This window comes from Pelophylax lessonae (assembly GCF_965119305.1).
Source record: "Pelophylax lessonae genome assembly, chromosome: 10".
In the NCBI taxonomy this organism is placed as follows: domain Eukaryota; kingdom Metazoa; phylum Chordata; class Amphibia; order Anura; family Ranidae; genus Pelophylax; species Pelophylax lessonae.
This window is the reverse complement of record NC_138777.1, coordinates 209,965,645-209,977,450: the sequence shown is the minus strand read 5'-3', so window position 1 is coordinate 209,977,450 and position 11,806 is coordinate 209,965,645. Positions and strand designations below refer to the sequence as shown.

The 11,806-nt window shown below is 47.0% G+C and overlaps 1 protein-coding gene across 2 annotated transcripts in view; it reads right to left on the bottom strand.

Annotated features, from left to right (window-relative positions):
- Window positions 1-11,806, bottom strand: part of KIAA0513 — a 129,375-nt gene that overhangs the window by 17,695 nt on the left and 99,874 nt on the right. For both annotated transcript variants that reach the window (XM_082270420.1, XM_082270421.1), the window contains exons 7-9: window positions 10,192-10,232; window positions 10,018-10,093; window positions 6,570-6,647 (exon numbers count right to left, since the gene is read on the bottom strand). In XM_082270420.1, coding sequence (XP_082126546.1) covers window positions 6,570-6,647; window positions 10,018-10,093; window positions 10,192-10,232 — 195 coding nt within the window. The remainder of the gene's footprint in view (window positions 1-6,569; window positions 6,648-10,017; window positions 10,094-10,191; window positions 10,233-11,806) is intronic.

Below are 11,806 nucleotides of genomic sequence, written 5' to 3'. Positions count from 1 at the left end.
AGCAGATCCCCTGCTCAGTACTACCTCAGCTCTGCTGAAGCCCCACTCAGTAGTAACCACTAGGTCTGCTGATTCCACACTCAGTAGAAACCCCCCAACTCTGCTGTACCCCCACTCTGTAGTAACCTCCAGCTCTGCTGATCCCCCACTCAGTATTAACCCCCAGCTCTGCTGATCCTCCTTTCAGCAGTAACCCCCAGCTCTGCCGATTCCCCACTCAGCAGTAACCTCCAGCTCTGCTGATTCCACACTCAGCAGTAACCCTCAGCTCTGCTGATCCCCCCACTCAGCAGTAACCCCCAGCTCTGCTGATCCCCCACTCAGTAGTAACCCCCAGCTCTGCTGATCCCCCACTAAGCAGTAACCCCCAGCTCTGCTGATCCCCCACTAAGCAGTAACCCCCAGCTCTGCTGTTTCTCAGGTTTGTGGATCCTTCTTTTTCTCAGATTCCCGCTCACCTCCTCTATTATGCTCCCACGCTGTGCATTCCATGTGATATTTCTAGTTTCTCCTGCTCTGGTCCTCTAGCTGCTCTGCGGATCCTCTGCCACTCAGTCCTCTCTCTCCAGTCCCTGCTTACCTTCAGCTATAGTACTCCTATGTTGCACACAACGTGTGCAATCTGCTAGTTTCTCTGCTCCAGTCCAAACCCCGCTCACCTTGCTGATGCTCCACGCTGCACACCAGAGGTGATTTTTGCACCAGACACTCCCAGAATATATACACATGAGCCGGAAGTGACTGCTGATTTCTTTCCGGTTAGCTTGTTGGTTTCCCATCCTGGGATATCTCATACCTGAAATACCCCCAAAACAAAGCAAAGCTAAAGCGGAATAAAAGCCTCTCACAAGCTGCAGGTGCGGTTAGTGAGCTTTGCCATAGACTTGTATGGAGGCTTTGAAGATGCTTTGAAGCACCAAGTAAGTGACATGGGATATTATTTTTGAAGCAAAGCATTGCAAATGCAGCGCTTGAACAGGAGTGTGAGCTTACCATTTTATTTAGTGATAGGGGCTTTGATTGTCATGCAAAGTGCTTTTAAAAAATAAGTGTCCAATGCCACATTTTTAAGCAAGTGTAAAAACAAGTCCTTTTAAAGTTAACCAAGTTACTCAAGTGAGGAGTACACTGGAGCTCCCCTCTGTAGGCCATGAAACTGTCGCTCCATCAATTGTATAGAAATAAGTAACAGCACTCAATGTAAGCTGTAAAGTCTCCCTTCGCTCCAATTGTCTGGGTGAATATTTAAAAAAATGCCATAAAATGCAGGACTGTGCGTCAGGCGGGTTCCAGCGGGCGATAACAGGCAGCTGTTCAGCTGACACAGATGGCCCTTGGTGACGCTTTCTTGGTGCAATTAACCGCCACAGATGACAGCGCAGGTAGTAAAGCACCAGCCGAATAGGACCTGAGCAGACGCGATCTCGGAGGAGCAGCGAAAAGGCCAATTAGAGGAAGAATGTCAACATGTTTATAAAGATTATTTTATGGAGGTGATTAAAGTTATATTATCATAATTATTTTGTATTTATACCGGAAAAAGGTCACCCAGTTAATGAGATAGAGCAGAGGGTTATAAAGAGGGTTGGAGGGCCTCACTGCAGCAAACTATAACCGCAATGCACAAAATGCCGACCTATGGGGGGTATGACCATTCCATCGTGACGCAGGAAGGAGACTCTAGTTGAGGGGGGGGGGGGGGGGGGATTGCTGAAAGATAAAGGTTGCCGTTTGCTCAAAGTTCTGAGCTGCAAAAAAAAGTATAATGGAATTGTCCTTAAAGGCATAGGCTACCTTCTGGACCAGGTTTAATGTTACACCTGTATTTTAGATTTTAACATCAAACATAGGGGTTTACAGTGTCTTGAAAAAAGTATTCATACCCCTTGAAATTTTCCACTTTTTGTCAAGTTACAACCAAAAACAAATATGTTTTATTGGGATTTTATGTGATAGACCAACACAAAGTGACACATAATTGTGAAGTGGAAGGAAAATGATAAATGGTTTTCAAATTTTTTTAAACAAATAAATATGTGAAAAGTGTGGCGTGCATTTGTATTCAGCCCCCCTGAGTCAATACTTTGTAGAACCGCCTTTCATTGCAGTTACAGCTGCAAGTCTTTTTGGGGGATGTCTCTACCAGCTTTGCACATCTAGAGACACGTTTGCCCATTCTTCTTTGCATAATAGCTCAAGCTCTGTCAGATTGGATGGAGAGCATCTAAACAGCAATTTTCAAGTCTTGCCACAGATTCTCAATTGGATTTAGGTCTGGACTTTGACTGGGCCATTCTAACACATGAATATGCTCTGATCTAAACCATTCCACTGTAGCTCTGGCTGTATGTTTAGGGTCGTTGTCCTGCTGGAAGGTGAACCTCCACCCCAGTCTCAAGTCTTTTGCAGACTAACAGGTTTTCTTCTAAGATTGCCCTGTATTTGGCTCCATCCATCTTCCTATCACCTCTGACCAGCTTCCCTGTCCCTGCTGAAGAAAAGCATCCCCACAACATGATGCTGCCACCACCATGTTTCACGGTGGGGATGGTATGTTCAGGGTGATGTGCAGTGTTAGTTTTCAGCCACATATAGAATTTTGCTTTTAGGCCAAAACGTTCAATGTTGGTCTCATCTGACCAGAGAGAGCACTTTCTTCCACATATTTGCTGTGTCCCCCACATGGCTTCTCACAAACTGAAAAACGGGACTTCTTTCAACAATGGCTTTCTTCTTGCCACTCTTCCATAAAGGCCAGATTTGTGGAGTGCACCCCTAATAGTTTTCCTGTGGATCACTGCAGCTCCTCCAGAGTTACCATGGGCCTCTTGGCTGCTGCTCTGGTTAATTCTCTCCTTGCCCGGCCATGTCTTGGTAGGGCTGCAGTTGTGCCATACTCTTTCCATTTTCGGAAGGCGGATTGAACAGTGCTCCGTGAGATGTTCAAAGCTTGAGATATTTTTTCATAACCTAACCCTGCTTTAAACATCTCCACAACTTTATCCTTGACCCATCTGGTGTGTTCTTTTGCCTTCATGATGCTGTTTCTTCACCAAGGCTCCTTTCACACAGGCTGTCCGATCCCGTCTGCATGTCAGTTTTTCAGGAGGACCTGATTAGACTTTGCAGTCTCCCCTACAGAGTGGCCAGTGTCAGCGGACATATGTCTAATGACACCTGCCGCTATCTGATCCTGCCTGCAAAATTCAGACAGATGCTGGTACTATTGTCCATCAGTCTGGTAGATAGGATCAGATGAAAACAGACAGGCGGTCCATTTTTAACCCGATTTTCCCCATAGAGAAGTGCGGGACTCTGTCCGTGTCCACTCTGCACAGAATAGCAGATAGGACATGTCATCCACCTGCTCAGTGGGGATCAGCAGAGCGATCCCCCGCTGAGCCAACGGATTCTGTTAAGTGTAGGCTCCCGTGTGAAAGTGGCCTAAGGTTCTCTAACAAACCTCTGAATGCTTCACAGAACAGCTGTATTTATATGGGAGTTTAAATTACACACAGGTGGACTCTATTTACTAATTAGTTGACTTTTGAAGGCAATTGGTTCCACTACATTTTAGTTAGGGGTATCAGAATAAAGGGGTCTGAATACAAATGCATGCCACACTTTTCAGGTATCCGTAAAAAAAATAAAAAAAAACATTTATCATTTTTCTTCCACTTCGCAATTATGTGACCCTTTGTGTTGGTCTATAACATAAAATCTGAATAAAATACATTTACGTTTTTGGTTGTAACATAATAGAATGTGGAAAATGTCAAGGGGTATGAATACTTTTTCAAGGCACTGTATTTACTAAAGGCAAATAGACTGCCTTTAGACTGAAAGTGCAGTTGCTCCAGAGCTTACAGAGCTCACTTTTACATCCAGTGTGCCAACACTGATGGTACCATAGACCCCATTTTGTATCTATGGCAGAACTCCCAACATCCAGCCTACCTCTCCATTGGAAGTACTAAAATATTCTCCTTGTTGAAATATTTCTTTTTTCCTCATTTAGAGTAATACTCGAAAAGCAAACTGAACATTTTGCTGTAAAAAAGCTCAACTGGGTGCGGCCTACTGAAAAGATTGGATGCACTGGTGTTTAGGCAAGCTGGCCAATTGGTGGACGACGACCTTGGAGAGTAGGAAGATGTTAAAGTGTATGTAAAGTCAAAACATATACAAGTAGTACCATCATTAAGTATATCGCCCCTTTATCTACGGTCACGTGATCACTTGATTCCCTCTTCTCCCTGCAGCTTCAGGTGGGGGTGAAGGTTGCAAAAGCTGCTCAGCGGCCAGGGGTAGTAGTCACTCAAACTTTGGAGGTCTGGGTGGGGGAGTGGCAGCTGTAAATGCTAAGCAGAAGCCACTGTCGCTCAAACTGTGGAAGGCTGGATAGGAGAGTGGCTACTGTATTGCTGAGCAGGAGCCACTGTCATTCAAGCTGTGGAGGGTTGGATAGAGGAGTGGCAGCTGTACTGCTGAGCAGAAACCACTTTCATTCAAGCTGTGGAGGGCTGGATATGCGAGTGGCAGCTGTATTGCTGAGCAGGAGACACTTTCATTCAAGCTGTGGAGAGCTGGATAGGGGGGGAGTGGCAGCTGTACTAATGAGCAGAAGCCACCGTCATTCAAGCAGGGGAGAGCTGGATAGGGGTGCAGCACCTTTAATGCTAAGTAGGAGCCACTGTCACTCAAACTGTGGAGGGCTGGATAGAGGAGTGGCAGCTGTACTGCTGAGCAGAAACCACTTTCATTCAAGCTGTGGAGGGCTGGATAGGGGTGCAGCACCTGTAATGCTAAGCAGTAGACACTGTCGCTCAAACTGTGGAGGGCTAGATAGGGGAGTGGCTGCTGTATTGCTGAGCAGGAGCCACTGTCGCTCAAACTGTGGAGGGCTGGATAGAGGAATGGCAGCTGTACTACTGAGCAGAAACCACTTTCGATCAAGCTGTGGAGGGCTGGATAGGGGTGCAGCACCTGTAATGCTAAGCAGGAGCCACTGTCGCTCAAACTCTGGAGGGCTGGATAGCCGAGTGGCAGCTGTATTGCTGAGCAGGAGCCACTGTCATTCAAGAGCTGTGGAGAGCTGAATAGGGGGGGGAGTGGCAGCTGTACTAATGAGCAGAAGCCACTGTCATTCAAGCAGGGGAGAGCTGGATAGGGGTGCAGCACCTTTAATGCTAAGTAGGAGCCACTGTCGCTCAAACTGTGGAGGACTGGATAGGAGAGTGGCAGCTGTACTGCTGAGCAGGAGCCACTGTCGCTCAAACTGTGGAGGGCTGGATAGGGGAGAGGCAGCTGTACTAATGAGCAGAAGCCACTGTCATTCAAGCAGGGGAGGGCTGGATAGGGGCACAGCATCTGTAATGCTAAGCAGGAGCCACTGTCGCTCAAACTGTGGAGGGATGGATAGGGGAGAGGCAGCTGTACCAATGAGCAGAAGCCACTGTCATTTAAGCAGGGGAGGGCTGGATAGGGGTGCAGCACCTGTAATGCTAAGCAGGAGCCACTGTCGCTCAAACTGTGGAGGGATGGATAGGGGAGTGGCAGCTGTACTGCTGAGCAGGAGCCACAGTCTTTCAAATTGCGGAGGGCTGGATGACGGCGTGGCCGCTGTAATGCTGAGTATGCACCTCGATCTTTCAAACTGTTGAAGATGGGGAGTGTGGCATCTGTAACGCTGAGCAGGATCCGCTGTCACTCAAATTGTAGAGAGTTGAACAGGGGTGTGGAAGCTGTAATGCTGAGCGGGAGATGCTGTCAATCAAACTGCTGAAGCCTGGATGGGGGCATAGAAAGTGTAATTCTGAGCAGGAGCCACTGTCATTCAAACCAGAGAGAGCTACATAGGGGAATAGCAGTTCTAATCTGATTTTGGGATTGCAGGCACTGCATCCTGAAGTCAGAAGATGCAAACTGACCATATAAGGACAGATATGCTTCCATGCTTAGCATGGTCAATAAAAGAGGAAGGGGCTTCTCTGCTAACGGGAATGGCAGGATCACCAGGTTTTTCATGGCTTTCCAAGGTTTCATACACAGTTTTCTTTACAGAAGGGAAAGGCCAAGAAGTCCCCCAACCTTTTTATTTTGCTTTACATACACTTTAATCTTTTCCGCAGTCCTCCAACATAACTGGATCAAGGCCATGTTGGACAACACCGTTCCCCCCCCCCCCCTTCCCTTTACAGTATTATCCTCCACCCACAAAATAATCAGATAGAGGTGGCAACCAGCCAAGGCCCAATGCTATTCAGCTCCGAACAATCCTCTCCTGCAGCTCTTCAATTAAAATGTGTTGACAAACTTTCATGGATGTCATTTCCCAGCCACCGCCCCTCATCACAGATGGTGTTTCCCCAGAGCGAGCCGCCAGCGATAAGACTGAAAATTACAACAAGTCACTTCCCCCAGCAGCTGGTAAGTGAAATGACTCTGAGTTTTATAGTTTACGCTCCCCCCCAGGGCTACTCCGTGATACGGCCTCCTGATAGAACTGAAGTGGGGGGGGGGGGACTCGCTTTGCACTCTATTTCTTCATTTATTTTTGCTGTTCTCACCTGGTCGTGGGCGATCGCTTCCGTCTCTCGCAATGCACAGCATCAAAAAACGCTGCGTTCCAGAACCTGAGCGTGTGCCTATCATAAATAGCAAACAGCACAGGTCAGAATACATACAGGACTTCCATTTATTAAAGACCAGCTCCACTAAAACATGAACATTTTGGGGTATATTCCTAAAGATTTTATTGCACATGAATATTCCTGGTGTTTGTGCTATAAATTGTTTCATTATCAGTGAATGTTCTGTGAAAATCACACTCTGTGTCATAAATATGTTCCTTTGGGTTGCGAGGAGTTGGGATTTAATGGTCTTATAAAATGTCTGTGTTCTCATTTTATTTCATCTGTGCTACACGTTATTGTTCTATACTTATTGGAGAATTAGAGATCTCTTTCTTATTAGTCCTGGCACCAGTGGAGTCGGGAGGGGACGGGGGGCCCCCAAAAAGCCCCAGGTCTCGGATTGCTCATGAGAACTTATTAGACCCGAAGCCCATGGTCTGGGGTTGGCCGGGACCTCGAGGCTATTGTATGCAATTTGAACATCAGAATTGGTTGCTAGGACCACCTAGCAACCAATCACCCTGCTGGTTAACTGCATACTATAGACCCAAGTTCCCGGCCAATCCCAGGCCTTGGGACTCGGGGCTGATCTGTTAACTCGGAAAGTCAACTCCGGCAGCTCCCACCTCCCGCTGTCTTTTCAGCGCTGGCACTGATGTTTGTCTCCCCAGCTCTGCCTCTGTCCTGATCGGTTCCGCTCCTGTGTCTCCCCCTCTGTATGCCCCAATAATCTAGGAAGGGGCAGAGCTGCAGGGGGGGCTGTGTAATGCAAAGGCAAAACGAGTCCAGAGGTGTGAGGGTGGGGATGGGGGCTGTGTATTGCAAAAGAGGTCCAGAGATGCGTGGTGGGCTGTGTAATGCAAAAGGGGTCAAGATGTGTGTGTGTGGGGGGGGGGGCTGTTTAATGTAAAACAGGTCCAGAGGTGTGGTGGGGGGCTGTGTAATGCAAAAGGGATCCAGAGGTGTGGTGGGGGGCTGTGTAATGCAAAAGGGATCCAGAGGTGTGGGGGGGGGGGGGGCTGTGTAATGCAAAAGGGATCAAGAGGTACAGGGGCTGTGTAATGTAAAGGGGTGCAGAGATACAGGGGCTGTGTAATGTAAAGGGGTGCAGAGGTACAGGGGCTGTGTAATGTAAAGGGGTGCAGAGGTACAGGGGCTATGCAATGTAAAGGGGTGCAGAGGTACACAGGGTGTGCAATGTAAAGGGGTGCAGAGGTACAGGGGCTGTGTAATGTAAAGGGGTGCAGAGGTACAGGGGCTTTGTAATGTAAAGGGGTGCAGAGGTACAGGGTCTGTGTAATGTAAAGGGGTGCAGAGGTACAGGGGCTGTGTAATGTAAAGGGGTGCAGAGGTACAGGGGCTGTGTAATGTAAAGGGGTGCAGAGGTACAGGGGCTGTGTAATGTAAAGGGATGCAGAGGTACAGGGGCTGTGTAATGTAAAGGGATGCAGAGGTACAGGGGCTGTGCAATGTAAAGGGATGCAGAGGTACAGGGGCTGTGCAATGTAAAGGGGTGCAGAGGTACAGGAGCTGTGTAATGTAAAGGGGTCCCGAGGTACAGGGGCTGTGTAATGTAAAGGGGTCCCGAGGTACAGGGGCTGTGTAATGTAAAGGGGTCCAAAGGTACAGGGGCTGTGTAACGTAAAGGGGTACAGGGGCTGTGTAACGTAAAGGGTACAGGGGCTGTGTAATGTAAAGGGTTTCGGACCCTGGTGCTGATCTTCACACCCCCCTTCTGATGTCGGAAGGGGGCATCGTGGGTTTAAATTTACCCTTAAGCTGAAGCCCCTTTTTACCACCTACTAACACCCCTGCCAGGCACCCCTTTCCAGTCCGTAGATGTGGTAGCAGGATTAGTTTTATTTTTTCAGGCTTTTTTCTCCCCTTTGTCACCTGATGATCCCGGCAAGAACACTTCCTGTCCTAGGGTGACAACCCTTGGGAGTGGGGGAGGGGTTAGGGGTAGTTGGGGGAGGGGTTAGGGGTGGTGGGAGGTCAGGTTATGGAGATCCGGTGCATAACAAGAGGATGGATGGGATTACAACGAGGAGGTGGGGGATGCTCAGGTAGGAGGGTACATTGAGTGGATGAGAAAGCCAGACACACATCGGAAGGCTCAGGTAAGGCACTGATTTTCCTACTATGTAATTTTTATATATATATATATATATATATATATATATATATATATATATTATTTTTCTGGTGGGACAGAGGGAGTTCTAGCAGTCCACAGGTCAGGGGGCGTAATACTTACCTTGTCCTAGGGACTTGCAACCTATGCTACACCACTGCTTGTTATCCTAGCTTTGTGAATAAAACCTTAGTTTTTGAGGGATCGTGGCTCTGACTGACAGCTACGGTGGTAAATATCAATTTTTTTTCTTCTTTATAGTGTCTCCCACACCTCTAATAGTTGGAGATAAGTGGAAGACGTCACAAAGTTGGAACCTCTCTGCTATGATGTTTGAAGACATTTTCCTGGTCCTGACTAGCTGTACTGCCAACCAGACAGATGTAACGTTTTTAGTGGGGTTAACTGCGGTGGTGTACAGACAATAGGCCGAGGGGTAGGCAGAAGTGGTGGCTGCTTTGGGAACTTTAGCAGGAGGGGAGACAAAAAGGGGCAAAGCCTGCAGCCTATGCAGAGGAATTAGGAGGGAGGAGAGGGGTAAATTTTGGCCTTGGGTTCCAAACGATCTTGTCCTGGCACGGTGCACAGTTCCTTTTCCCCCATTAAAAGGACAGAACCATGGTACACCCTGCATGAAGTATGCATGTTCTCCCTGTGCGGGTTTTTTACGGGTACTCTCCCACACTCCAAAGGCATGCTGGTGGGTTAATTGGTTCCGGTCTAACTTGGCCCCTAGTATCTATGAATGTGAGTTAGGGACCTTAGATTGTAAGCTCCATGAGGGCAGGGACTGATGTGAATGTACAATATATATGTAAGGTGCTGTATAAATTGTCAGCAATATAGTACCTATAATAAAGACATATACAATGTAAATATCCTGATTATTGTAAATTCCACTTTAAGCCTCCATTCACATGGGCTTTGAAATCGATCTACTTCAGCGCCATTTTAAAGCGATTTGCACTGTCGATTTCATTGCAGCTTGCAACTTCATTTAATGGAGGTCTTTGCAAGTTGCAACAAATTTGGTAAAAAGTAGTACAGGAACCTTTTATAAAATATATTCGGTTTCATTGCTGGCAATGGGGTGCGACTTGTCATGCGATTTGGAACTGTCAAATCACATGACAAGTTGTACCGGTGTTAATGGGGGGGTAAATAGTTTAGCAGTCGTTGTCCCACCCCACAGCGGTCGGCTCTGCAGGACGCTCATTACTGACCTCACTCCCTTTTCCTTCCTCTTACCAGATTGGTTGTTGTTTCAGATGTGAGTACAGGTAAATCTTCTCCCCCTTCTTGTCATCAGGACTCTGCAGGGGAACTGAACACAAAGAACAGCAGGTGAGAACACATGGTGGGCCCAGAGAGATGACGCAACACACCCGCACAAGATACAATGATGGGAAGGGACCCACTTACTGTCATTGGACGGCTTCTCTCTTGGAGAGTCTTCGGGTTGGCTGGAAGAAAAGAGATTTAAATTTACTACCCTAGGTTTTTAAAGTGAACCCGTCATGTTATATTTAAATGTTCTAAACCATGGGTGTCCAACCTTTTGGTTTCTCTGGGCCACATTGAGTGTATAGAAATTTTCTCGGGCCGCATATAAAATATATACTATAGTTAAGGTATATAAGTAATAAAATGCAGCCGCGCCCTTCCCATGCCGCCGTGCCCAACACACTAATTTAGCACAACTAGAGGATGATCAAATGAGATGGAATCAGTATACAGAGGTTTACTTTTTCTGAGAGATAATAAAGGAAAACTCTAACCACCATGACCACTTCAGTGATTTGAAGTGGTCATGGTGGTAGGAGTCAGAAACACTGCACATTCTCGACTCCCCCCCTCCCCTCCGAGGCAGCCTCTGCCTACCGTTAGTTGGAAGCCGCTGTGGCCATGCCCCCGACCTGACTTCCTTCCTCCCCAGCAAAAAAAAAAAAAAATGTCAGGGGGCAGTGGGCCGCATTGCCTGGGGTTCCGGGCCGCATGTGGCCCCCGGGCCGCAGGTTGGACATGCCTGGTCTAAACTCTTAACAATGAACCATGAAAATATGTCCTCCTTCACTGACTTACACCTTATTGTGTTTCTTTAGGACTCTGGTCTTTTTCCCCTTGTATGTTCTCCTTCCCCCAAGTTATTCTGCTCTTCCCCCTTCTACGAAGGTATAATAGTCACCTTAGTGCCTGAATAACTAGTTGACACTTATGTTACCCTAGGTATAGTTACACGTACAATACTATGTTAGAATCAATAATATTACACTTACTTTAATGGAAAGGTGGCCGCGTTGCCCCCTGGTCCTTGACACAGTTTATTCCCAAATGGGGTGTCTAGGCGGAGGGGCTAGCGCCGCTAAAGCCCCTTTTACACTTGTGTGACTTGTCCTGCGATTTGGGACTGCAAAATCGCATGACAAGTCATACTCCGTGATTTGCAATGAGTACTATTCATATCTGTGCAACTTCAAGTCGCAACGACTTCAAAGCAGACCCTGCACTACTTTGGGCCGATTTTAATGTGTTTTGAGGTCCAAAGACGTAGGCATTGCTTCAAATCCAGTCCAAATCACTGTAAAATCGTAATAAAATCGTGGCAACAAAATTATGGTAAAATCGTGCAACTTTTAGGTCGCATAAGTGTGAAAGGGACCTAACGTATGATTGCTACTCTTTGTTAAACATCAGACACAACTCTTGTTTGTTGATGTACTCCTATAAACTACCTTTTGTGGTAAGAGTTGGTGTAATATCCAAAGGCACTGCTGCTTGCTCGTTATAATAGAACGCTTTATCGTTCTTTGCTTTCTTTGTACGTTAAATTATATAATTCAATCAAATCAATTGCAGCGATCAGATAATAGTCCGAAGTCCTCCAGTGAAGTGAGACATATATATGTGATAAAGGAAAAATGGGTCCACCACCAAGGGGAAGAAACACACTGTCTCTCTTACCAGATTCAGGGGACTGCTGGGTTTAGAAGCAGTCAAAAAGCTCTCTTGTATGATCAACTGATCAGTGAGTCCAGAT